This window comes from Mchenga conophoros, linkage group LG16 (genome assembly GCF_057382185.1).
Source record: "Mchenga conophoros isolate Kocher_MC1m ecotype Shallow Benthic linkage group LG16, M_conophoros_male_GT1.1, whole genome shotgun sequence".
In the NCBI taxonomy this organism is placed as follows: domain Eukaryota; kingdom Metazoa; phylum Chordata; class Actinopteri; order Cichliformes; family Cichlidae; genus Mchenga; species Mchenga conophoros.
This window is the reverse complement of record NC_140541.1, coordinates 15,199,969-15,227,751: the sequence shown is the minus strand read 5'-3', so window position 1 is coordinate 15,227,751 and position 27,783 is coordinate 15,199,969. Positions and strand designations below refer to the sequence as shown.

At 42.0% G+C, this 27,783-nt stretch overlaps 1 protein-coding gene across 1 annotated transcript in view; it reads left to right on the top strand.

Moving 5' to 3' along the window:
• LOC146556457 (axonemal central pair apparatus protein HYDIN-like) overlaps positions 1-24,880 on the top strand; it is a 55,057-nt gene extending 30,177 nt beyond the window's left edge. The window contains exons 52-92 of the mRNA XM_085250435.1: positions 70-252; positions 424-543; positions 628-787; positions 866-1,038; positions 1,231-1,429; positions 1,544-1,637; positions 2,054-2,147; positions 2,239-2,404; positions 2,487-2,569; positions 2,779-2,925; positions 3,089-3,179; positions 3,682-3,886; positions 4,069-4,301; positions 4,401-4,549; positions 4,711-4,906; positions 5,067-5,163; positions 5,638-5,877; positions 5,976-6,118; positions 6,630-6,854; positions 6,949-7,109; positions 7,386-7,480; positions 7,638-7,857; positions 7,986-8,186; positions 8,265-8,391; positions 8,811-8,976; positions 9,494-9,641; positions 9,754-9,961; positions 10,058-10,279; positions 11,189-11,358; positions 12,580-12,778; positions 18,936-19,088; positions 19,170-19,340; positions 19,567-19,676; positions 19,808-20,030; positions 20,837-21,046; positions 21,167-21,330; positions 22,661-22,811; positions 22,892-23,122; positions 23,241-23,465; positions 23,677-23,958; positions 24,374-24,880. Of these exons, the coding sequence (XP_085106561.1) occupies positions 70-252; positions 424-543; positions 628-787; positions 866-1,038; positions 1,231-1,429; positions 1,544-1,637; positions 2,054-2,147; positions 2,239-2,404; positions 2,487-2,569; positions 2,779-2,925; positions 3,089-3,179; positions 3,682-3,886; positions 4,069-4,301; positions 4,401-4,549; positions 4,711-4,906; positions 5,067-5,163; positions 5,638-5,877; positions 5,976-6,118; positions 6,630-6,854; positions 6,949-7,109; positions 7,386-7,480; positions 7,638-7,857; positions 7,986-8,186; positions 8,265-8,391; positions 8,811-8,976; positions 9,494-9,641; positions 9,754-9,961; positions 10,058-10,279; positions 11,189-11,358; positions 12,580-12,778; positions 18,936-19,088; positions 19,170-19,340; positions 19,567-19,676; positions 19,808-20,030; positions 20,837-21,046; positions 21,167-21,330; positions 22,661-22,811; positions 22,892-23,122; positions 23,241-23,465; positions 23,677-23,958; positions 24,374-24,583 (7,045 nt within the window). The 3' untranslated portion in view covers positions 24,584-24,880. The remainder of the gene's footprint in view (positions 1-69; positions 253-423; positions 544-627; positions 788-865; positions 1,039-1,230; positions 1,430-1,543; positions 1,638-2,053; positions 2,148-2,238; positions 2,405-2,486; positions 2,570-2,778; positions 2,926-3,088; positions 3,180-3,681; positions 3,887-4,068; positions 4,302-4,400; positions 4,550-4,710; positions 4,907-5,066; positions 5,164-5,637; positions 5,878-5,975; positions 6,119-6,629; positions 6,855-6,948; positions 7,110-7,385; positions 7,481-7,637; positions 7,858-7,985; positions 8,187-8,264; positions 8,392-8,810; positions 8,977-9,493; positions 9,642-9,753; positions 9,962-10,057; positions 10,280-11,188; positions 11,359-12,579; positions 12,779-18,935; positions 19,089-19,169; positions 19,341-19,566; positions 19,677-19,807; positions 20,031-20,836; positions 21,047-21,166; positions 21,331-22,660; positions 22,812-22,891; positions 23,123-23,240; positions 23,466-23,676; positions 23,959-24,373) is intronic.
• Positions 24,881-27,783: the final 2,903 nt, after the last annotated feature.

The window sequence follows — 27,783 nt, the reverse complement described above, 5'->3', positions numbered from 1 at the left end:
AATGTTCATTAGTGTTTTTTAATTTGTTGTTGGTGCTGCTTGTCTGAATGTGTGCTTGTATGCATTTAGTCTGACAGCATTTCGCTGGGTTGTGCCAGCTGGCGGTGAGGTGGTACTCAAGATCTGGTTCTACTCAGAGTCACCAGGAACTTTTAAACATACCTTCAACTTTGAGATAGTCGGGACCCGGAGACTCAACCAGCTCATCTGCAGAGGAGTTTCTACTTATCCTTCCATCAGCAGTGATTACATGTCAGTCTGCGTAGTGTGATGAACTAATGTAGTGAAATAACTGCAAACGGGGAGGTTGTAGTTGGCGTGTTGTGTTCTGCCTCACTTTGTAAAAATCTAGATCTATTTTTCACAGATGAATTAAGTTTGAAGCTTTTTAATAGTCTGACTTTTTGTGTGTGATTTCCACAGGACTGTGTTTCCCCACAGTAAGAAAGTCACTCAAACCAAAGAGGGGCTTCTGAAGACCTATGTAATTAAACCTGGATACTTTGAGTTTGGACCTTTGCTCTGTGGCAAGACCAGAGACAGGTGAGAGGCAGAACGATGGCTATAAATGGTTTCATGTGGTTGTGGCTTTCTTTGTATTTACAGATTCACGTGTGTGTTTTCTAGATACAAGGAAAACAGGTACCCCGAGAACTCAGAGAAGCTGGTGATTCACAATAACTCATGTCTGGAGGCTGAGGTCCAATTCAGTTTCAAGCATGATACGCAGGCCACCACATATCTGTTGGACCCCCCAGCCATGACCCTCAAACCGAACCAGAAACAGGTAGAATAGCACTAATGCTGTCTGATAATTTTACTCTACTTTCTCTACTTACATTTAAATACTTTTCCACCCTACAAGGAGTTGACGCTTTGGTCGTACCCAACAAAAGTAGGACAAATGAAGGACGGCTTGATTTGCCAGATCAAAGACAATCCTGAGCTTGTGGTCATTGAGCTTTCGTGCTGGGGCGTTCGGCCAGAGTTGGAGTTGGAAAGCAAGCATTTGCACTTTGACAGGATTTTGCTGCACAGGTACCAACATATACCGCAGTAATTCAGGGAACACGGATAACTATTGCTCAGTTTACAGATTCAAAAGTGAATTTGAAAAAAAAAAAACCATGAAGAATTTTCTCAAAAGAAAGGAGCTTCAATGATAAAATATGCCACAGTGGATAATTTGGGATTTCTCTCTCTTCACCCAACCTTTTTTATCCTGCCCAGGAGGGACAGCCGCAGCATTATGATGTATAATAAGACAGCTCTGCCAGTGTCCTGGAGATTGCAGGGTGTGGAAGAGTTGGGTGATGAGTTCACTGTGCCACAAGATCAGGGCATCATCTCACCTAACTCTTCTTTCCCTTTGAGCTTGCGCTTCAGAGCCCGAAGGCCACTCAATATTAAGAGAATCTTGCGTCTGGAGGTAGAGTACAACCAGAGCAGTACTCATGCTGTAGTTAATAAATAACATGAAATAAATGAATATATTATAGACATGTTATACACACAGAAGTACATCATGTGGGTTTTTTTCCAGGTAGCCGATGTGGAGAAAATCCTAGGTGTTGTATACACTGAAAATATTCAGGTTACTGCCGAAGCCTATGACGTGGACCTGGAAATCAGTCCAGGTACAAATGAAACAGCTTTTCGTTTAAATGTGAAAGTGAATGTGGGCCTTTTATTGATTTAAATGCAGTAAACAATCCGATTTTGACCATTTTGAACCTGCACTTCCATTCTCCACATTTTATGCAAAAGAAGGAGTCACATAAAAATGATATTTAAGTTGAAAAAATGTAACAAGGATGTTACAGTAACTGAAAATCCATCATACAGACATTGTTATATACATTTATATTTCCTTAAATAATGAAAATTAAGTAGAGCTGCCTTTTTATCATGAGGAAATATTTTTGTCACAGAGAACCGGCATCTAACGCAGCTAAGGACCATTAACAGATAGCACTGCAAAATGACTGACTGAGTGGGTGGCAGGATATAATAACCACCAATAATGTACTACATGCTCATGTTTCTATGTCAGATGGCTGTCTTAATTTTGGAACCATCAGAGTCTTTGAGGATGTCAGACTGTCACTCAGATTGAAAAACCAAGGAAAATATGAAGTATCTTACAAGTGAGTTTAAACTGATAGTTTTTGCAATATTTTATTCATATAAAGGTTTTCATGGAACGGTCATTTAATTTTATTGTTCTCTTATCACAAGGTTTAATGTTGAGCAGACAGACCCAGTGCAGCCAGACCTAAACTCCATTTTCAAAGTGTCTCCTCAGTGTGGTAGTCTGATGCCCAACAAGCCCGCAACAGTGAACATCCTCTTCAAACCTGATGTGGAAGTGTTCATTAAAGACCAACCTATCCTGCCTTGCCAGGTTCGATCCATAAAAAGTAAAAACTTTATTTAAAAGATTTAAATAATTGATAGCTGACACTGAGTGAGCTAATCTTTTGCAGGTGATTGAACCGAGCATTGGGACAGGAGGAGAAACTGTAGCTATCGTGGCGATCAGGGTTTCAGCCCGATCTGTTTTCACCAGGTGAAGGCCGATTCACGCTCTCACTAATTCTGCACTATTAATATATTATTTATTAATAGTGCAGAAACATTATTGTATTATCGTATTATAGTATAGAATTTGAAAAACTGTGTTTCTTTCATCTCATTTCCAGCCTCTTATTTTGCTCATATGAAGCAGCTTAGCAGTTGTTTTTTTGTTTTTGGTGTTTTATGTTCGTCTCTCTTCAGATACAAGATCACACCTTCATCCGACTTGAACTTTGGTCCTCTGATCTATGGCAACAAGAAAAGCCAAAGCTTCACCATCGAAAACAATGGGGTCTTTGAGGCCTCTTTCACCATCTGCCGCATGATCACAGATCCCGTGAGGACAGGGTAGGCCAACAGAACACACAAAAACAACACATCCAGCACATGTTATTTTAAAGATATTTTATTTGCTCCACCATTTTTAGTTTTAGTTTTCACAAAACAAAATTTTGTAACATTTATTGTTAATAAATTGTGTATTTTTTTTCACTTTACATTCTGGTCTCAGGGGTCCAGGTAAGACTATATCAAGAGAGACCCTTTCAGGGAGGCCCAATGCTGCCAAAATACCACCAGAATCCTTTCAGAGTTTTCTTCAGGTGAGAGAACACTGGTGAATTTCACACCAGTGACAGTGCCTGATAGATGGTCCTGTTTGTGGTTTTACAGTCATTGGACTCTTCATTAATTTTCTTAGAGTTACATTTTCTGTTTATTTTGAGATTAGTCAAGCTAATAATTACACATGAATAATCACAAAACAGTCCTGACATTTTTTCTTTCAGTTCCTTTGAGTTGTTATGGATTTACAAAAGTAAAACAGACAACATAGACACTGAAAAGGTCTATAAAGTGAATTAATAAGAAACACGATAAAACCCCTTAATTTTAACAGGGAAGCAATACAAAAAACGGTGATGATGGTCATGAAATAAAATTGTGTATAATTTAGTGTCTTTGATTTTTATGCTTAATAGTTTGTAAAGCAAAATAAACTAAATTCTGCTCTTTGACATTAAATTTGATTTCTTTTTGTAAGTACTCCTTTCAGTATTCTCATCACCTCTCCTTGCTTCTTCTGATTTTCCTGAATTCTTTCAGAATCGCCTCAGCGTGGGTATGTTCTCAGTGTCTCCCTGCATTGGGAGCCTACAGCCAGGGTCTCAGCAGCTGGTGACAGTGGACTGTGCAGCTGAACAGCTGGGCAGGTGGAGCCAGGGTCTGCACATTGACATCATTGGGCGTGACCCCTCAGACCATCCTGATGGCATACCCTACACACTGCTGGCTGAAGTCTGCAAGCCAGGTGAGAGCTGCATGATTCTTTTTTGATCAGTAAAGCTGGTCAGGCTCAGCTCTACAGTCCTGAAATTACCAAAGGCATGTTAAAAAGATTTTTGATCAAAGATCAAATTCTGTTCTAAACTTACTGCTAGCCGTTCTTTGACTTAAATCATATTATATCTAGCTCTTTTTTTTGGTTTCTAGGCATAGTATTGGATATGGCCTCCATCTTTGAGGAACACCATCTGTGCTGCAGCAGTAGCCAGCTTTCTTCAGAGCAGTTTTGCAATGCTAAAGGGATTTTTGTGCTGGATGAAAATAAGTTTATCTTCAACAAAATCCTGGTGGGTCAAACCAGCCGAGCTCGCTTCAAACTCACCAACAGCAGCAAGGTCCCCTGCATGCTCAGCTTGGCCATCAGAAGTGCTGGGCCTAAGGTGAAGTGTTTAAAGTCACAAGGATAAATGTATATCGGACTGTTTCTGTCTATCATAATGTAGGTAGAAGTTTGAGTCTAAAATATGTATGTTTTACAGTCATCCCGACACATTGAGGTCTTTGACTTGCCTGTGACAACACTGAGCATTCCCAGCCTCTCGCACGCGTTTGCTGTTGTCACCTTCACACCTCAGGCAATGCAGCATTACAGTGTTGTGTTTGAGGCCAAGGTGGAGGGAAGTGGAAGGTAAAGAAGCAAATGACTGTGTATGCCACTGCGGTGTTGTCTTTAGTTTTTCTATCCCTTTTTTAATCCCTGTTACTACTGTATATAATAACAATAACAGCACCGGTTGTTTTCTGCTGCTGACTTCTCCCACCCTGCTCTCTTCTCTCTGCTGGATTAAGAGTGACACCCACAATTAAGACCAGCGTGCTGGAGTTTGACCTTTTGGGACAAGGCACTCTGCCCAGTGTTTGTGTGGTACGTCCAGGTCTGAGGAGCAGTAAAGGAAGCCCAGTGCTGCACTTCAGACGGGTACCAGTAGGGCGCAGACATATCCGACCCCTGGTGCTGTTAAATAATGGAAATGTTCCAGCTGAGGTGAGAAGAAGGAAATTCGTCTGTTTATCCATTTTAAATTCAGTAAAACCAAATTATACCAAAATATAAATATTATTATTTACAATGCATTCAGAAACATAACAAACAGTCTAGGTAGGATTTCATGAATAATGAATGTGTTTTCTGAAAATGTGTATAGGTCCAGATTGACATGCTGGATGAGCATGGTGTGTTCACCCTAAAAGCTGCGTCTGACAACATTAACGCCTCAGTGGACTCCACACAGCGTGCTTCAGGTAAATAAAACTTGTATTTGTGAAACAACGCCTACAGAAAAGTGCACTGTAATTTTAACTGTAATGTTTTAATGCTCGTTTTACCACGGCACTCTGAAAATACAGCTGACATTTCTTTAATCTAAGTCTGAGTTCTTAAGGCTGTAGTGTGACTTTCTCTCCTAAGTGGCCATCTTAACATTGCTGGGTACTGTCTTACATATTGTTGTAACTATTCATCGCATTAGCTGGCAGTTCTTTATAGTCCATGAGCATCAACGTGACCTTATTGCAAGAACTTCCCATTCAATTTATGTCCCAATTTATGATTTATAGATCCTAACCGACATGACTCGGTTTTACCCTGTCTTTTCTTTGAGGTCAAGTGTGATCTTGTTTTAGTTTAACAAATGCACTGAAAACTAGTGGGTGAGGCTTTAAACCATTCACACTTCCCACTCCTCAATGGTTTCTGACATTTTTCCTTCTCCACAGAGCACAAATCGGTGCACAGAGTAAACCTAAAGCTGAAGAGTAATGAACCAGTGGAGATTGAGGTTGGCTTCTGCTCTGATAAACCCTTGAATGTCAAGGAAAAAATGTCACTGCAAGTGAAGGACAACCAGCAGAGCAACACTACAATAGAAGTAACAGGAGAGGCTTACCAGCCAATCGTCTCTCTAGATCACATCAGCAGGTCGTTGCAGGATATAGATCATGAAGATGAAAAAGAAGGTATGGCATAAGATTTTTTTTACAAAACCTCCTAATCTTGTGATTTAGTTCAACAGAAGCTTGAGTCTTTTATTAAAGACCTAATTTCTCATTTATAGGTAATTATGAGGTGCTGGATTTTGGTGACTGCCATGTAAACGTTCCATACAAAGAAAGTTTTACTATGACCAACCACAGCAGCAGCCAGGTGCTGAGGTTTGAGTGGCCCCCTAGTGGACCTCATGTCAGCTTTTCACCACAGGTAAAATATCAACAAAGTGGCAGAGGCTGTCAAAACTGTTAAATGGTGGAGCCAAAAAATACTTTTTCATAGGAGTGATAAAATGTGCATTGTCAAAAGTCGCTGGTTAGTTTGGCATTATTTTTGAAACAAAATAATGCCTCAGTGCAATCAGCATTTCTCTTGTGCAATAATTAAATAATTTGTGGTTTTAAATATGTACCAATGACTTTATATTCATTCATTTATTATACTTGCTCTTTTTTAAACTTTGTATTGATGTTTTTTTTGTTTTTATGTGAGCTTGTGCAACATAATTTCGTTCTGCGTTGAATATTTGAGGTAGTGCTGACAATGACAATAAAAAAAATCTTGAATCAAACCAGCATCAACAAATAGTAAATACAGCTATAGACATTATTTCTGAACACACGCAGTTCCTTTCCTAAGACACTGATTGTAGTAATTTTACATTTTCTCTTGCTTGTTTTACTGCCAGCTCAGGAAAACATTTAGCTGCTTGTTGTTACAGGTGGGACACCTTCATGCTGGTTGCTCTAAGGAAGTGATTGTCACATTTAGCTCCAGCAAGGCAGTGACTCTGTCTCAGCTGCAAATGAGATGTAAAGTTTGCCAGGTGGAGTTCCAGCAGCCTGTAGAGGAGGTAGCTGACTGGGATGACCGACACAAGATGGTACACTGGCTGAGTTCTTCAGAGAAAGCTTCAGATGCATCCAAACAGGCTGTAAAGGACAAGGTACATGTGGGCCCTAGCTTATTGTGTTAGAGAGACAAGTGGTGTCAAATGCTGTATAAGGAGACAAGTTAATAAATCACATTCTTTTATCCAGGTGATAAGAACAGATCCTGAGCCTTGCTGCTCTGTGGTCGACGGCTCTCAGGTGGAGCTTGAATTACGCATCAGTGCTGTCTGCGACTATGTGAAGTTAAGCTGCAGCACAGACATCATCCTCTTTGAGAACACCATGCTTTTCCAAACCAGGCTGCAGCAGTAAGTCAGGTTTTGTGTACAACATATTCCAAGTCATCAAACCTAATAATATATAACATGGTATTCTTGTGAAACATTATTTGGGGTTTCTTATTCATCAGATAGAAATGAAAATACTAAAGATCAAAAAGATAGCCACTAAAGGCTTATATGTGATGTATATCTAACATTACATTGCTCAACAGTGGGCACCATAAATGTAAATTCAAAAATATGTCTTTCTTTCTGAGTATTTCTGAGTGTTACTTTTTTTGTTGTCTGCACACACGCACGTAGACTGCAGGTTGTGAATGAGGGAAGTTTGAAGGTGGAATTCTCCTGGGAAGTTCTCATGGATCCAAGCAGCAATATTGTCAGCTGTGACCAAGAAGGTACGACAGAAATATTATATCATCAATATTATTGGGTCAACTTGTCATTGTTGGATTTGATCCTGAAAATAAGTGCTATTTCTTTCTGTACCTACACGTGAATACTTTAAAACCTGGACTTGACTCTGTGTAAATGTCTACATGTGGTGTTTAACAGAGGGGACCTCGACTTCTCGACCTGGCAGCAGATCAGCAGGATCGCTGACTGAAGCCCGTCCTCTGGCGAACTTGTTGTCACTTCTAATGTTGAACCCTGAGCTTCCTCCTTTCAGCATTGAACCCAGCGTAAGGACCATGAAGCCGGGTGCCAGGCAGAACTTCACTGTTCGCTTTTTACCCCTGCAGGTGTCCACTTTTCAGGGAAAGCTGTTTTGCAGGTAAGGGAAGTGTAACATTTCCATGCAGGTAAACGTTTAACTAGGTATTTTCTTCAAGTTTTTTGAAAATGGCGTCAATGGTTTGGATGCTTTTCTTTCCTTTTTGTGAGTATGCACTTTTCTTCCAGTATTCAGAACTTGCAGGATGGGGAACAGGTCCCGTGTATCTCAGTGTGTGGCCGCAGCCTTTTGCCCCAATTCCACTTTGACCTGGAAGATTCAGACTACATCAGTGGGAACCGTCGTAACTCTGAATTCAGTGGCCCTCTGGACCCAAACACCAGAATTTTGGAGATTCATGCCATTGGTTTGTCTGTACCATCAACAAGGTAATAGCAAGTAAGGTTAGAACTTCTATCTCTGTCAGTGTAACCCGGGATGTTTCATGCTCTCGGTTGACTCTTTAGGTCTTTTAGTGTGGTGAACCCAACCAGTAAGCCCTACTCATTCAAATGGAGGTGTGAGGACAAAAGTAGGAGCCATTTCCACTGTCTCGTTCCATCTGGTGTCATTCCCCCTGGGAACAAAGCAGAAGTAAGAATAGACAGAGTGCACCCCACATAACAGTGATGGTCTTTTCGTCGTAAAGTATCTCACAGAGTGTACTACCTCATTCCCATCTTGATCTCATTTTCTCCATTAGTCAGTCTTGGGTTCTCTTCTTTTACCTTTATCTGTCTTTATTCATCTCACTCACTCCATGTGTTTTTCTTGAACTAACAGTATATAGCATTATGACCACCTGCCTGATATCTAGCCCCCCCACCACCACCACCACCACCACCTCTCTTTTGCCATGAAAATACCAAATAACTGTGATGCACTGGGTATTCTGATACCTTTCTATCAGAACCACCATTAACGTTTTTGGCAATTTGAGCTCCAGTAACTTGTATGTTTTCATGAATGAGTCTTGGCCACCCCTGAACCTGCTTTGTCTGCTTTGTTTGTAGGTGTGTTTTGAGTATGTTGCCGAGCAGCTGGATGCAGTGGAGTCCTTCTGGACCTTCATTGTTGACACTCTCTCGCTATCTGTTCCCTTCCTATGTGTGGGCACTGCTAGAGAACCAATCACCTATCTCGACAGACCTCACTTTGACTTTGGGGAACTGCTTCTTGGTAATTCAGTTTTAATATATACAAAAGCAAACGTTTAAATAATCCCTTATACTCATACTTTGTGCGTATTTGCTTCTTTTGATGGTAAAATTAGATGATTTTTTGTCTTTAACTGGCTTGGCTAATGAAATGCAACAAAGAATACATGTCATTCAATTGAGCTTAGATTTACAGCAAGTGTGATGATGTCCTGCTCTGCCAACTCAGTCCCTGCCTGCATCAGCTGATGGCTCTACCAATGCCCTTCCACAAATCCAGTTGGCAGCTCTCACACAGGGCATGCTACCTAAGTTTCTTTAGCCTGCCTACGGTTGATGTGCATCTGCAAGCTGCTTTGCAACCCACTTCCAACACAGCTCCTCTTTCAGTTTATGCCTTAAGATTAGTAAATATACTGTCTCTAATGATATCTTGGTGTTAATGGCAGATGTGTTGCCACAATAGGTGTTTCTAAGAATAAATTAATCTATCACATTCTGATACAGATTACTTTGAATTTTTCCATGTACTCTTAAAGGACAAAAAGTGGAACAGGCAGTTAATTTTGTGAGTGAAGAGGAAGAGCCCTTCCATTTCTCTGTGGTTCCTTCATCTCTTTTCTGTGAAGACCAGCAATCGAGGCTCATATTGGAGCCCATGACTGGCACAGTGGCACCCAAAAACAGGTTAATGACATTATAATCTTAATGAGATAGCGATGAAATATGCTCCCCAATGGCATGTCATAGAAAGTCCAAGAGAAAACTGCATCAGATAATTGTAAACTGTTTTGTGCAGGTTGCCATTATTGGTGTCGTTCACACCTTCCTGTGAAGGTTATGTGAGTTTCAAAGTGGTTCTGAGGGTGAAGAAGAAGTCAGAGCCACTCACACTGATCATTAAGGCTGATTGTTTCACTCTGAGCACTTCTGTACAAGTTGAGAAGCCAGAGGGGGGCCTCAAAATGATTGCCCCCAACCACCAAGAAACTCTGGACTTTGGGGAGGTGAGATGATACAGACAAAAATATTCATATGTATATATGTACAGTCACCTTCCTTTACATGACAACTTAGAGCTTCCTGTGTGTCTTTCTGTACAGGTGGGGATTTCAGAGCAATCCACTTTTACTTTTCTGGTGTCCAATCTGTCAAGATTCATCCTGGAAGTGAACTTTGAACTAACGGGTCCCAAAGCACTGCAACAGCACTTAGTCATAAAAACACAAAATGCTGCCATCGATGCTGGGAAGCAGCTGCAGTCTTCACTGTGTTTTTCCCCCCAGTGCATTTGCAACCTCAAAGACGTCAAACTAAATATCAAGGTAATAGGCTGGTGTGGATTTTTACAGAAGTAACATGCTTTAAAGGATCATCGAGGCTTTTAAGACTAAAGGAAAACATCATGCTTGTAGTTCTCTTTTAAGAAAAGCTCATGTACATGTAGGCAGTTTGGCTGAAGTTATCATTTTCATTAGCAGTTATTGTTATACCATAAAAATAGATCATCTTTTAGAACTAAGTCTGTCTATCTGAGTATTGTGTGATGTTTTTTTTTGTTTCCTTGCTGACAGTTTAACCAAAAGGCATTTCCAGTGGAAATGGGCTGACATATCCTGAGCATAACCATGTATAATGTGGCTTTGTAGCTTATCAAGGTCGTGCTAAAACATTTTTTGACAGATTTTCGAGCGCCGTGTACTACATAAAATTGGTTTGAGGTCTGTGAGCACAACCAGAATACATAAGGCGCACAGGATTATAAGGAGCACTGTCCATTTTTCAGACAATCAAAGGATTTTAAGAGCGACTTATTTTCCGAAAAACACGGTAATAACGACGGCCCGCTTGCATGCCCTACCAAAAAATGTGCTTTGGTGTGTATCTGACGGATGAAAGCCAAACCAGTTCCACACCACTGAAGTTGCACCATTTTTACAAACCAATTCTGGTTCATCTGTTTCATTCGACGATCCTCTTTCGCCTTCTCATTCTCCGTCGCCGCCATGCTTTTTCTGCCATGTGCGTATGAAAACAAAGGCACTGCGCATGTGCGTTTTACCCATATTCTATCGCGACATTTTATTTTCTTATCATTGCCTAACACTATACTGGTATTACCGTGAACGGTATGATATGGCCCAGCCCTAGGTGTGAAAGATAATAATTATTGAGTTTTGCTTTCTGGGCATTTCCCTTTCTGATGTAAATTTCTTCTTGATTCATCTCATCAGGTGAAACGTGGGCCAACATTTGCCTTTGATATAAAAGGCAAGGCTGTATCACCCAGTCTCGAATTCTCCTCTACCAAGCTTAACTTTGGGAAGTGCTTCTTGTACTGTCCTGGTATGGAACCGGCAACTCAGACCCTAGTGTTAAGGAACAATGGCAAGAGGGACATCAGGTGTGTTTAAGTCTCCGAACCATAAGCATGATTTTTTTACGAACTATTGGATTAGAGTTCGCATATTTATTAATATAATATAATATGTAATATTAATATTATATTAACACATAATGTTTTGCTGCAAATATCATCAAAGCAGAACAGATTTATTTAAAAATGTAAGGTAACTGACATTTGATATTTCTTATCTCTAAACTAGTTTTCTGGATTTATGGTAACTTAATGTTAAACAGTTGTTGTCGTAGTTTGAATTCCAGTTTTTCTAGGATTCAAGGTTCTTCAAACATTCAAAAGCTGTTACTGGTTTTACTCTTATCTGGCTCGTTGGCTGGTCCTGTCCTGGCCAACTCGGCATGATGCGTGGGAAGAAGAGGGAGACACTGCTGTAACTTTGCCTGAAGCAGATCTTTAATTCTTTTCATATAGGGCAGCAACATGACAATATCAGTTACACTCAAACATGTGCACATTCAAAACACTTTACAGTTGATTACAGTAACTTAATGACTGTGTCAGCCCTTCATGGTGGTTGCAGCTCAATGTCACATAATCTTGTCCCAGGCTTCCTACAACAGGAAGTAACATCACACAGAAGGTCCAGAAACAAGAGGATCATTTAGAGCCTGATTGATAAATTGCTTTTAATTCAATTTCAAATTTTTACTCAGCATTTTTTCAGTGTCGCAGTTTAAAAATACGCTTTTTTTAACTGCTGCAGCAAACCATGGATTACTCATTTACATTCTGCTCGAATCAGCCAGTTGTTGTATTTGTTCAGTTTATATGTTGCCACTGGGAAACTGCAGATTTTGATGTTGCATAGTTTATTTCTGTTTGACAAACTTTGCAAAATCAACACTCAGAACATCGTAAAAGGATGTTTCTCCTGCCTCTTCTTTACTTTTTAATTTGTGTTTATCATTCGTCCCAAATACAAATACTAGCATATCGCTAATATCGCTGATAGTGACGCCACCAATATATCAGTCAGGCTCTAGTATCATTCAGATTTTTGTTCTTTTGTGTCAGGTAACTCTGAGAACAGCACGTTGCTGTGTAGATAAACAAAAATTTGACTCACAGAATCTGATCCTTCAAATCTTGTGCTTTCAGCAGGATGCCTCAGTTCTGTTTCTCTCCACCACTCAGTTGTTACTATAATCAGAATAAATGAGACTTTGAGAGTCTAAAATTAGATTCCTGTCTTCTGCTCCTCAGCATCCAGTGCCAGTTCAAGAACACTGCTTTCTTGGAGATGGACTTCCATGCAGATATTTTGTCACCTGCTGGTGTAAAAGAGATACCATTCACCTTTTATCCTCGTAAGCCATGTCAGTACCACGAGAAGCTCACCTTCATCTTAAACAGCTGTGTCACAAAACAGGTGGAGATACTGGGGCAGGGCATCGAGATGAAGGTGAGAACCACTGTGCATGTGGTGGACTCAACAACTATATTTAGGTTTTTCGTCAAAATACAATTTTGTCGTAAAAAAAAAAGATAATAATTAAAATGATATTTAAAATAATAAAATTAGCACAAAGAGCAACAATAATAATAAAAGAGTATAAAATGATAATTAGAATTACATTTAATACAATAAAATCAGCACATTAGATTAAAACTGTCATGGTCCTGGGCCATGTTGGCCCAGTGTTCTTGGTTTTCTTGTATGTTTGTATTTTATTCCTTATTTAGGCCATGTTTTCTGAGTTGCCCTGTTGTGTTGTTCCCTAAGTGTTTTCCCTTCATGGCTTTTACCCCCTGTGTGCCCTCTGTGTATTTATGAGCCCTCGTCTCCCTTTGTGGTTGTTTCATGTTTCCCCAGCCCGTTATGTCTGTGTTTTCCCCGTGCTCTCTCTCCTCCTGTCTGAACCTCTGTGCACTTCCTGTTTACTTTGTGACTCTCACGCCTGTACATGTCATGTTCAGTTCACCCCGCCCTGTCTCGTTATGATTATCAGTGTCACCTGTGTTCCCCTCTGTGTCTCTCGGTTCTTAGAGTCCTCTGCCTTATAGGTTATGTCTCTGTGTTTCTTAGTTGCCGTCTCCACTGTCAAGTTCGTGTCTCTGTGTGATCCTTCCTGTTTTACTTTGAAGGTCCGTTTCTTATGTGAATGTGTCCTGCTTTGCTTGTCTCGTCAGTCCTGATTTCTCCCAGCTGTGCCCTCCTTCTGTGTCTCATTCCCCTCGTTACTCCCCAGTGTATTTAAACCCTGTGTTTCTCTGAGTCAGTGTGACGTCGTCCCTCATGCTGTGTGGATCTCCCTGTGAGTTTTCCAAGTTCCCAGGTTAGATTAGTTTGTATGTTTTTTCCCTGCCAGCAAATAAAGCTGAGTTTTGAGTTCACCTCCCTGAGTCTGTGAGTAGTGATGGGCAGATGAAGCCCCATGAAGCACTGAAGCTTTTCATCCAATTGGTTCACCCCAACGCGAAGCTTCATGAAGCTTCATTTGCTCTAGCAGGACACCTACTGGACGTAAAAATAATAGCTGGCATGAATTTGAAGAGTGTGGCATTTTGCACACAGCCTGTAAATGTCAACAACAAAAGGAGTGTGTAAAACATGTATATTGTAGTGATGGCAGTATACTGTGTATATTTATAGTGGCAGTATGGGAAATGATTATTTGGAAATGCTTGAAATGGAAATGATCATTTACTGTGAGGTGAGGTGTGGTTGGGGTGTGGACAGTAGTTGTGCTTTTGTAACGTTGAGGTATGGACAGCTACAGACTGAGGCTTTCCTGCCTGTTCACATTTTATTCTGTAAAAACTAAATTTTCACTGCTTTTACGTCCTTTTTAGTGGGGAGAACATAGCTGGGATTTAATGATTTAACAAATCTTTTGAATCCTTTGTCCTCCACAATGCTAAATGGCTGTGAGTCCTCAATCACCATGCTGACCAGGTCTTCATCTATTTGAGATTGTTCTCCTGAGGAAAGACAATAAAGACACAGCACAAATATAAATATCACACACGTAACTTATAACAGTTGTATAATATTGTTATATCATTTAGTAACATTACTGCATCCTATATTATCATTGCATTTGATGGCTCACCTGGTCTTGCTCCACAATCGGTGTTCCTCTTATTCTCATGCAAAGCTCTGTAGTGCCTAAGCATGGATGAGGTGTTGTTATATCCCAGCTCCCTGGCACATAGCAAACACTTCACCTTGTACAAAAGTCAAGACAGCTCAACATAAATTGTATTGCACCATCAGTATCATGACAATACATCTTCTGTAGAAATTTACATACCTTGTTGGGAGGAATAAAATCAAAATGTTCCCACACAGGGGAGGACATCCTCCTCTTCTTAGCTGGCTCCATTCTCTCCTGACTTTCTCTCCTCACTCTCATAAACCTCCAAACGGTCTCCAAACTCTCTCTAACCGCAACTCTCCATCAAACACCCACATTTTGAATGAAGTCTGAGGGGTTTATATCGCTGTCATAGCTCGTGGCAAATTTCGAACCACTTCATGAACCAGTCACGTGGTACAGCAGAGCGGTACAGCCGGGCAGCGAGGCTTCGGACGTCATCATTTTCAGCTCCTCCCATAAATGAAGCAAGCCTCGATACGCGCTTCGCGGAAACGCCCCCTCCATTACTCGACACACGCTCCGAAGCCTCGATACAGAACGTCCCATCACTATCTGTGAGTCCTGCACTTTGGGTCCAACTCCTGCCTGCCGCATAGCGATTCATGACAAAAACAATAAAATCAGGGTCAGACTGTGTCATAAGCCAAGGAGTAAAAATGGGTTTTAAAAGTGGACAGTGAAGAGGCCTCTCCAATGTGCTGGGGCAGATTGTTCCACAGATTAGGAGCAGCAATAGAGAAGGCCCTGTCCCTTCTGAGCTTTCTCTTGTACCTGGGTACCTCGTCGCGAGCTCCCCCAAGCAACGGCTTTCTTCTGTGTTTAATTTTACTTTTCCTTTATTTTTTCACGAGCAGCACCTGTCTCCTTGTGTACGACCGACAAACCTTACTGGACATAAAAGACGGTCTTTCTTATAACTTTCCGGAGTTCAAGTTTTGCAACACGGACGCTCCGTTTGCAGACCCCCCATTCATCTCACCTGAGACGCCTTTGTTCTCTGGCCCTGGAGGCCGCAAACGCCGACGCAGAGGGAGAAGATCTGGCGTTCTGGTTCGACTGAGACGGCGCACTTACAGACCACCGTTACCCAGTTTATTACTGGCTAATATGCAGTCTCTGGAGAACAAGCTGTGCGAGATTCGGGCACGGATCTCATTCCAGCGAGAGATGCGGGACTGCTGCGTGATCTGCCTCACAGAAACCTGGCTATCGGACAAAGTACCGGACTCCGCAATACAACTGCCGGGGTTCTCTGTGCACCGCGCGGACAGGTCACAGGATCTTACTGGGAAAAGCAGAGGCGGTGGTGTGTGTTTCATGATCAACAACAGCTGGTGTGATTATGCGAACGTGCACCCGGTCAAATCCTTCTGCTCACCGGACCTGGAGTACCTGATGATTAAGTGCCGGCCATTCTGGCTACCGAGGGAATTTACAGCAGTGATTATTACGGCTGTTTACATTCCCCCACAAGCCGACACTGACCGTGCACTCAGGGAACTGTACAGCGCGATCAGCAGCGAGGAAACCGCACACCCAGAGGCAGCGTTTATCACAGCCGGAGACTTTAATAAGGGAAACCTGAAGAAAGTCTCACCAAAACTCCATCAACACATCCTTTTTAACACACGTGGAAACCGGCTACTCGACCACTGTTACACCTCTTTCCGGGATGCGTACAAAGCCCTCCCCCGCGCCCCATTCGGCCAATCAGATCACTGCTCCATCCTGCTCCTGCCCGCCTACAGGCAGAAGCTGAAACAGGAAGCTCCAACCCGGAGGGCGGTGCACTGTTGGACGGACCAATCGGAGTCTGCGCTGCGGGACTGTTTTGATCACGCGGACTGGGAAATGTTTCACGTGGCCGCCAGAGACATTGATGAATACACAGACTCAGTCTGTGGATTTATCAGGAAATGCGTGGAAGATGTCGTCCCATCCAGAACAGTCAAATCCTTCCCAAATCAAAAACCCTGGATTAACGGAGATGTTCGCGCGGCACGGAACACCGCCTTTGCCTCCGCGAACACATCGGACTACAAACACGCACATTACCAACTCCGGAAGACGATCAAAGCAGCCAAACGTGAGTACAGGGACAGGGTGGAGCAACAGTTTGACAACCCTCGGAGTATGTGGCAGGGACTAAACACGATCACAGACTTTAGAGGGAAAACCAGCACACCGCAGACCACGGCCTCTCTGTGTGAGGATCTAAACGTATTCTACGCTAGATTCGACGCAGCGAACACCATGAGACCGGACAGTGTGCGCACCGCGGATGACGTCAGTGCGCACACTGTGTCTGAGGAGGATGTGCGGAAGTGCTTCAGGAAGGTGAACGCACGCAAAGCTACTGGTCCGGACGGGATTCCCGGCCGCGTCCTCAGGTCATGCGCGGCTCAGCTGGCTGGAGTGTTCACGCACATCTTCAACCTTTCCCTCTCTCCGTCTGTAGTCCCAGCCTGCTTCAAAATGGCCACCGTCGTCCCTGTACCCAAATCCTCCACCATCTCCTCATTGAACGACTGGCGACCTGTAGCCCTGACCCCCATCGTAAGCAAATGCTTCGAGAAGCTGGTCAGGGACTTCATCTGCTCTGCACTACCCGACTCACTGGACCCTCTACAGTTCGCACACCGCCACAACAGGTCCACTGATGATGCCATAGCCCTGACACTACACACTGCCCTGTCACACCTGGAGAAGAGAGACACGTATGTGAGGATGCTGTTTGTAGATTACAGCTCAGCATTCAATACCATCGTTCCCTCGAAGCTGGACAGGAAACTGCAGGATCTAGGACTGAGCAGCTCCCTCTGCAGCTGGATCCTTAGCTTCCTGTCTGACAGACGCCAGGTGGTCAGACTGGGCAGCATCACCTCATCCCCCATCACACTGAACACTGGTGCTCCACAGGGGTGTGTACTGAGCCCCCTCCTGTACTCACTCTACACCTACGACTGCACAGCCACTAACAGCTCCAACATCATTGTGAAGTTTGTGGACGACACTACAGTGGTGGGTCTTATCACCAACGGTGATGAGACGGCTTACAGGGAGGAGGTCAGCGCCCTGACCCACTGGTGTCAAGACAACCATCTCACCCTCAACGTCGCAAAGACAAAGGCGTTGATAGTGGACTTCCGGAGGTGCAGAGAAGTACACACCCCCATCACCATCAACGGCGCTGCTGTGGAGAGAGTGAGCAGCTTCCGGTTCCTTGGTGTACATCTGGCTGAGGATCTTACGTGGTCAGTACACACAAACAAAACAGTGAAGAAGGCGCAGCAGCGCCTCTTCTTTCTCAGGAGACTGAAAAGATTCGGCATGAGCCCCCGCATCCTCAGGACCTTCTATCACTGTGCCATTGAGAGCATCCTCACTGGATGCATCACCACCTGGTATGGCAACAGCACCGCCTACAACTGCAAAGCTCTCCAGCGAGTAGTGCGGTGCTCTGAACGGATAATTGGAGGTGAGCTTCCCTCCCTCCAAGACATCTACAGGAAGCGCTGCCTGAGGAAAGCGGGGAGGATCATCAAGGACTCCAGTCACCCCAGCCATAAACTGTTCAGACTGCTTCCATCAGGAAGGAGGTTCTGCAGCATCCGGTCCCGAACCAGCAGACTGAGAGAGAGCTTTTTCCATCAGGCCATCAGACTGCTGAACACGTCATAGACACCTCAGCTTCACTACTGGAACTTCAACATTATGCACTCCACACTGTATATAAATGCCACTTGTTTTGCACATATTCAACTCTGTATATTTTATATATTTTATTATTATTATTATTATTATTATTATTATTATTATTTATTTATTTATTTTTTACTATTTAATTTGTAAAAATGTGTATACACACACACACACACACACACACACACACGTAGGAAAATATTTAGTATACACATCCAGAAATGCATACACTATTATATATTGTACATATATTTATTAGTTTCAGGTTGGCCATTCTTGTATTTTGCTCGTTTGTGTTGTTGTGTTTGCACATCTCTGTTGCTTGTGGGGCTCGCACACAAGAATTTCACTCGCATGTGCTGTGCCAGTGTGCCTGCACATGTGATGTGACAATAAAAGTGATTTGATTTGATTTGATTTGATTTGACCTCCAGGAGCAGCTTGTCAGCCTACACCTAGAACATAGATTGAATACCCACCTCACAGTGGTTATGGATGGATTAAAAGGCATCTTTTAGATCTAATATAGGCTTATATCAATATAGCATTTAACTGTATTATGTGTTTGAAAAAAGCAACTTGAACACATGTAAGATTTATAAAATCAAGCTACATATTTAATAATTTTATTGATATTAGATTTTCAAAAACCTGGATCCAATGTGAAGATGCTCTGATGTCCACTGGCTTCATAATTTGACCATAAAATGTATCAAAATCAGTATGTTTTTAATATCATATCCTGACTTTTTGTAGCTGGAAGTTGAGCATCCAAGGCAGAAGAAGGTGAAATTGGGACCTCTGAAACTGGGTCAGAAGATGAAAAAACAGGTGGTTCTAGTAAACCGCAGCAGTATCGACCTTTCTTGCACCCTAATGCTCAGCACAGATACACCAATTGATCAGAAGGTATGCAGACAGACAACGCAGGCAAGATATGCATAAACAGCAGTCCACTCGAGCAGCACTTCATGTCACCCTCTCTCCCAGGATCTGTGTTTCAGTCCAGAAGGTGAGCTGAAGCTGAAGTCTAGTGGCGGATCATGTAATGTTCAGATCCATTTCTCACCTCATCAGCGCATTCGTCCCTTCATTGCTGAGCTGCAGGCAAAGTGTTTAGGCTTGATCCAACCCCTGCTGACCATCCAAGGCTCTTGCCAGGTACATAAATTTCACTGTGAAACAGATAATCTGTTTCTTTATGTGTCTTGATCAGCATCAGCTTCTAGGAGTAAATTGTCACATAAAATATTTTTTAATAAACCTTTCCTTCAGACTTCCTTTAAAAAAGTTCTGAATATAGACTGTATTACTAATATGAATTAAACTGAATGCCATGATCTTATAACAACGATTACCGTTAACATAATTCACAAAAAACTACCAGGGTGTTGAAGTTCAGCTGGACCAGGACTGCCTTTCCTTTGGAGCTGTGGTCCAGCACTGCCAGGTCAAGAAGAAGATTGTCATGACGAATACTGGCGACAGTAGTGCCAGGTAAGGTTAGACGCTACCAGCAAACAAATCTCCACACAGACACACAGTATTGTATTATTGCAATCAGGTGTCACATGCACAGGATTATATCCTCCTATTTGCTTTTTACTTTTCAATCCACCTTCTTACAGGTTTAACTGGAAAACAGAGGATTTTCCTGCAGAGTTGTCCATTGTGCCATTAAAAGGATTTATCAACCCAGGGATGGAAGTTTCCTTTCAAGTGACGTTTGCCCCTGTGGAGCTGCGTAACGACACAAGATATGAGAATCTGTCCTGCTTTGTGGAGGGTTCCTCCTCACCCATCACCTTTACTGTCACTGGCTCCTGCATCGCCACCTCCACCAGCAGAGAGGTTTGACTGAAGCACCTTTTCAGACAAATACAGTGTTGAGTAATATAGTAAACAAACAAAAAAAACCATCTGATTGATCATTGGATAGTTACTTGTTAAGAGCTATTTCAGGTTAACTGAATGCTTTTGAAGACCAGTGAGGATGAGAATGTGTCATATTTACATGATGCATGTATGTGATCTAACTTTTAAAAACCACTGACTTACATGTGTAAGTGATTATTTGTGCTATTGAGTTAAAAGTGAGAGACTTTGATCTTACCTTTCAGTATTCACATGCAGAGCAGCAGTGCTTTATGTATTCAGTAAACTAACGAATTCTGTTTCCATTTAATTATTTTAAATAACCACATGGCATGGCATAGTTTCAGGTTTCTAATACAAATCTGCTCACTCACATGGGACAGTGTTTCCAGTAACCAGTCAATAAATTCAATAAATTTGAAACCAGATGATGGCACAATAGTAAAGATGACTGTGAGTGTTTCAGATTGTAGGAATGGTTAGAGGTCAACATCAGGCGATGTGAAACATATATAAGAGTTTTTAAAAAATATTACTTGGCTTCAATGAGCTCTGTAACACTAATGTCTACAAGAAGTCTATCTAGAGATTGAGTTGAAGGTAATCTAATTTTTTACCATGACACAGGAATTAATTTCTCATATCAGCAGATGTAGCTCAGATGTGGGAAGATTATGTTTTGACATCAGAAGTTTAAAAGTCATACGTCATCTGTTCTTTGTAATGTCAGCGCCTTTGAGCCATCTGTCACTGAACTGTTGCTGCCCTCTCTCTGTGTGCAGGTGGTGAATTTTGTTTGCCCAGTTCGTGGCTCTCACACTCAGACCCTGTCTGTGCTCAACCCCACAAACCAGGGTTACAGCATCGCACCTGTCATTGAGGGTGAGCACTGGAGTGCAGCACTCTCTGTGAACTTCGAGCCCCACCAGAACACGGCATTCACGATCACCTACCGACCTATGACCATGACTACTTCTGGAAAGAAACATCAGGTAGAGGAGCAGTGCCATTTTAGTGGCACTGAGTTAAATATGAAATGCATGTAGATACGATTGATTGATTAAATGGATTTAATCCCTGAAAATTGTACATTTGTCCTTCCTTTTGCACAGGGATCAGTCTTTTTTGCTTTTCCCGATGGGACAGGCATGCTGTACTCCTTGCAGGGAACTGCTGATCCTCCTAAAGCAGAGGACACTATTGTGCACGAGCTGCCGGCAAAAACTAGCCACACTGTGCTGCTCCCTGTGCACAACTGGCTCTCTAGGCAACAGCGGTAAAACACTTAAGACCACATTTACTAATCGGGGTAAAAACGCTGAAAGGTGTGGTTATATTTATGGGGAAGTTGCACTGTTTTCTAAGCACAGGCACAGTCAGTTCACTTTAATATGACATGCTGAATCAGCAAGGTTAGCACAAGGTCAAGAGATGATATTCAGCTAATTTACTAACAGGAGAAGTTTGTTAATGGAACCACCAAATATTGTTTATTTATGTGTAATAAAACTTTATTAAGGAAAAAAGTGTTTTTGCAGGTTAATAATGTAATTGCATTGATCAGAACAACCACAAACAACCGCTTCAAACTAACAAACAAATACAAAACATCAAAATAAGAAATGGGCTGCTATTAAAACTTCTCGAGGCATGATTACTGTCAGGATAAGGTCCAAATTCAGCATCATCATCCTTGCATTATCTTTTTTCTTCAGCCATATTTGTTGAAATTCCTGCCACAGAAGCCACAGAATGTTGAAAAGAACCTAATGCCAAAAACTGAAATTTAAGTTTTGTTGCTGCTGATATTGTGTGTCTCCTTTAGTTTGGAGGTCCCAGGTGGCTTGGTATAAGTTTTTATCACATCTTTGTCTGGATTTCCAAATAAAGTGACACGAGTGCAGAAACGTCTCCTAAATCTCTGCAGCAGTAACTGACACATTCAAGTGTAAAAAATAATGTTTTTTTTCTCCTACTTTAAATTGCATGTTGCCATTGTTAAAAATCCATCCATCCATCTTCATCCGCTTTATCCGAGGCCGGGTCGCGGGGGCAGCAGCCTAAGCAAAGAGGCGCAGACCTCCCTCTCCCCAGCCACCTCCTCCAGCTTATCTGGGGGAACACCAAGGCGTTCCCAGGCAGCCGAGAGATATAATCTCTCCAGCGTGTCCTGGGTCTGCCCCGGGGTCTCCTCCCGGTGGGACATGCCTGGAACACCTCACCCAGGAGGCGCCCAGGGGGCATCCTTGTCAGATGCCCGAACCACCTCAGCTGGCTCCTTTCGATGTGGAGCAGCAGCTGCTCTACTCTGAGCCCCTCCCGGATGGCCGAACTTCTCACCCTATCTCTAAGGGAGAGGCCAGCCACCCTTCGGAGGAAGCTCATTTAAATCATTTGTTAAAAATCTGTTATTAAATATTTAGCAGCAAAATATACCACTGTCTTTACCAGCTATTTTTTTTTTTTAAATATGTGTATGCTGACCCAGAGATAAAAACTGTAGCTGGGTAAAGTGGAAATCGAAAATTTAAATATTCTAGCACTTTAATAAAAAGTGGAGGGAATGATCTCAGTCATGTCATGAATGTTCTCATCTGTGTTCTCAGGTTCCTTGTGCAGCTAGAGATAGTGAAGCCTGATAAACCAGATGCTACAGTGTCCCTCAGGGGCATCAAGTTCATCGATGTCCCCGCCCATGCTAACAGGGACTATGAAATGTCTTTCTTTACATATACAGAGGGACAGTTTAACACCAAGGTTTGATCAAACATCACACATTTCCAGATCTGAACTGACATTTGTTACCCATCATGACATCCTTTAATCTTTTTCTTCAGGTGACATTCCGTCACCATGAGACAGGTGAGTACTTGTTCTACCTCGTTACCTTCAAAGCCACGTCTCCAGGAGTCCTGTCCACCATAGAGTTAGTGACACCAGTTCGCCGGGCGGCCTCAGCCACCGTTCAAGTAGAGAACCCCCTGACCACAGCTTCCTGCCTCACCACTGAGTGTAAAAGCCGTGATATCATTGTCCCACCTCAGCACACGGTGCCAGGCCAGTCCAAGGTGAATACTGAATGCGTCTTCCATCATACTTGGAAAACAAACAAACAAAACCCCTAACTGTGTTTCCATAAACAAACTCTAATAGGCACTGTCTGTGAATGTCTGCCTTTCCTTTTAGGGTGTTTTGCCTTTCGAGTACAAGCCTCTGCAAGCAGGCGAGTCTACAGCACGGCTAACTTTGTTCAGCAGTGAGCTGGGCCACTTCCACTATGATCTGCTTCTCAGAGCTCTGCCTCCAGCACCAGAGAAAACTGTGCACTTTAACGCTTTACTGGGCCGTAGCCACACCGTCACTGTAAAGTTTATCAACTATGCCCGCTTCAAAACCACGTACTTCTGTAAGGTAAAAACAAAACAAAGAAGAAGAAATAGCCCTCTTCTGTCTTTGTATACATTCATGCTAGGATGACTTTATATGCATTCAGTGTCAGCCTTCATCACTTCTTAAGACACCTTTTTATGTGTTCTTTATAATTTGTCAACACACAACTCAGTGTCTGTATCTTTCTGCCAGTTTTAAACAGAAATTTTCTCGTGTTGTCTCTCTCCTCCAGACTGATTACCCAGACTTTATCGTGGACAAGAGTGTGAGTGTAACTCCGGGTTTCCACGTGGGCTCAGAGGCCAGCGTGGACGTCTGTTTTGAGCCTTCTCAGCTGGGAGAAGTGAAAGGCCAGCTCAGCCTGTCTTCAGGAGTTGGTGGAGAATACATATTTCCCTTACATGGGTTATGCTTGCCCCCCCAGTCTCAGGGCCCGTTCAGCATTAAAGCTGGTGGGAACATCATCATCCCCTTCAAGAATGTGTTCCTGCAAACCACAGCTTTCTCTTTTCTGGTAAAGACCAAGTAGAATTTGTGAAAATGGGCACAGTGAGAAAACCAGACCAAGCAGTGGCGTAAAGCTAAAAATATCTTATTGACATAACATTAAGTGATTTCCAACATACTAATTCAAACACATCAAAAAAAAGTCAATGTTATTAAAAACAGGGATGTTTTACTGCGGAGTATTTACACTGTGTTCACTGTGACACCATGAAACATTAAATTTAGCCTGGAACAGATGGCAGAATTGTGCAACTCTGTTGTGCAACCCTATGTTTCAACAGATTTGACTCCTGCTTCTCTCTGATACAACTTTCACTTTAGCAATTTTTTTTAGCATTGATAAATGCTTCAGTTTATGTGCTTCACTTAATAGTGCAGCTTATTTTGATTTTATGTAACCTGAACCCTGTTTATGCCTATAGGTTGACAACCACCATTTTATAGTCAAAGGAGGGGGAAGCATCAAATCCAAAGAGATTCAGAACATCCAGGTGTCCTTTGAGGCTCCTCCAGATGGCTCTCCAGGACCGTGGTTTGGCACCTTGACCATCTCCAGTCAGAGCTCTGAGGGCTACAGGAAGCCCTACTCATGGGTCTATTACCTGAAGGGCCACCGCCCCGAGTCATTATAGAAACATGCAAATATAGAAAGACAGAGATGCCAACATGAGTACAATGAAAAAGACATTGATTGCCAGATTGTACGATGGTCCAGTTGCATATGCTGACAAGTGACTTATCTGAAGCTTCATTAAGATTTTATTGCCAAAATCCAGAATATCTCCTTGTGTAGTGCGTGATTCAAGTAATTAGCTGACAAACCTGTCAATAAATATTTAACAACTGACTGAATAAATTCTGCAAAGAAAACTCGGAGATGCCTGTTACTGCACACACATGGGGGGAATCATGAGTTCATTTGAACAGTATATGTGGTCCATTGATAGGTCCAGTTAGATCACTTGACTTCCTTTTTGTATCATAATGACCCATATGTTAACTTTTCACCTAAGTGAATTCATCCAAACTGGCCTGTTTGCTGTTAGACTCATGGCACATTATGGGGAAACTAGCTATACAGCAGTAACTTTCTTATTATCCAAAGTTAGAGCTATCACATCACACATGTTGAGGAGCTGCAGTGTATATGCAAAATTCACTCTTTTTACTTCTTAAGGAAAAACACTTTGATACAACCTTTGTCAGACTGTTCCGGTGGCCCACTCTTCCTCTTTTCATGGTGGAAAGAACAAACTTAATTAATTAAACCAAAGTGCACATAAGATGTAATTTACAGACTTGTGCTTAATCATTTATTAATCATAAACAATCAGCCCAGCTTTACTGCTTGCAACAACAAGCCAGAAAAAAAAAAACCCACACAAAACAAAAACGCAATATCCCTGCATTGCAGCAAGTCACATGGTACAGTTGTAGCAAAAAGTTTTGAGAATGACACAAATATTGGTTTTCACAAAGTTTGCTGCTTTTTGTTTTTATGATAGCAATTTGCTTATAATGCAAAACGTTTAGAAGAGTGATCAGATGAATTGAAAAGTCCTTCTTTGCCATGAAAATGAACTTAATCCCAAAAAATCCATTTCCACTGCATTTCATTGCTGCCATAAAAGGACCTGTTGACTGAGGACAATGTCCTGACATCAGTATAACTACTAACATATTGTGACAACTTCTGATTATCCATAAACATATGACTAATATGCGGTGAGCCAGAGAATCTGCTGTAGTTCTGCTTTGGCCACTGGTTCTCTTAAAATGTAAAATTAACTGATATATCAGAAAAGGCAGTCAGCAGTTGGACCTCAGTTCATGTGCTCAATTATGTTTTCTTTTTTTACAACAGGAAGTAAATCTATTTATAAAAGTGAACAGTATATAGCTATAGCTACAACTCAGCACTGCAATGCTTTAGCTAAATAGGTATTCAGAGAGGAATAAAACAAAAAGAAAATAATAAATGATAAAGGATCAGGAGTGGGTATTATGGTATTTTTTCACAGACCCACGGCAGAGACTTCCTGCATGAATAATCATTCCACAAAGTGTTGTTAGATATCCTGATATGAGCACAGTCCTGTTCACCATACTGTGGGTCTCCACTGCCATTATTAGGTTGGCCATCTGCCCAGTACCTGACAGATCAGTGAGCACAATTATTATCTTTGAGAAAATAATTAGTTCTGAAACAACAAAGGATGAAAAGATTTTTATAACATCAAAGATTACAGATGATAAAATCAGTTTCCTGGCTTGATTAATCCACTGAATTTATGGATCTACAAACTCTGTAGCTGTTAAGAACAAATTGCAACAAAATGCAAAACAAAACTTGGTGAAAAAAATAAGCTACTCTGTGTTTTTTGTTTGTTTGTTTGTTTTTCTCTGTCAGGAGATGATGCAGGGACGTGCAGAGAGGTTTAAAGGGGCGGGTGCTCAAAGTTAAAAAGGGGCACATTGAACCAGGCTGAATAACAACAACACACATTCATCAAGAATCTAATATGGGCAACAAGGCAAAGCAAACGTCGCCAATGTTTTACCTGATGGGTACATGGTAAATGGCCTGCATTTGTATAGCGCTTTTCTAGTCCTTAAGGACCCCTAAGCGCTTTACACTACATTCAGTCATTCACCCATTCACACACAGGCGATAGCAAGCTACATTGTAGCCACAGCCACCCTGGGGCGCACTGACAGAGGCGAGGCTGCCGGACACTGGCGCCACCGGGCCCTCTGACCACCGCCAGCAGGCAAACATGGGGTTAGTATCTTGCCCAAGGATATTTGGCATGCAGCCAGGAGGCAGCCTGGGATCGAACCACCGACCTTCTGATTAGTGGCTGACCTGCTCTGCCACCTGAGCTACAGCCACAGTACAATGTTGCTGTTGAGGGGTTTCTGCTGCTCCTGCTGCTGATAGTGCTGGAGGGCAGGGCTGTGTTGATCTGAGACTGTAGACATTAAAAAGTCCACAGGAGAGATGGTAGCTGATTAAACAAGTGTCATGAGATAATAACAAAATGCAAAGATTGGTGACAGCGCTTGGAACCATAAGGCAACAAAAAACTGTGACATAAACTCGGCTCTGCCTGTGAATCACTCTTTGCTTCTCTTCTTCCTTCCTTCCCATCATTTCATATATATCTCTCCACTTGCTGTCCATCTGAGAACAAGGCACAACTTGCTATTGCAATAAACTATAATCTAATTATCCACACCTAACAACTCTTGCACTTAATCTATAATAAAATGATGACAGAAAAATGTTATAGCACTGCCTTTAGTAGCCTCATACAGCTCCTGCTGTTTCCTCCTCATGTCCTTACCAGCCATGTCTGCACAATGTTATATCATGAGTAATATTTTTTTAAATCCAGCTAAATAAAACACACACATGCACGCACACACAGGGACATTTTAGACCTTCTTCAGAATACTGTATATACTATGGGCATCATGGTGCTGATCCAGAATCCTTACATTATTATTTATAAAGCAATGAGGAGGGGGAAGTAATAAATAATGTCATTATGATGATTCCATTTGTTTCACTATCCACTCTGTGCAGGGGCAAAGCTTATTACATGTTTAAACTGTAGAGATACAATAATTTTACTGCTGTAAAATCCAACTTTTGTCTTATTTAAAATATAAATCTAATATAATCTGTTTCTTAATGTATGTTCTTTAAAATACAGCGTGTGTTTTTAATATATTATAATTATAATCATTATTATGTGGACATGCATATTAGATCGTTTTTTAGTGAAATATAATCCCTCCAGAAAGGCAGGAAAAGCCCGGAAACTTA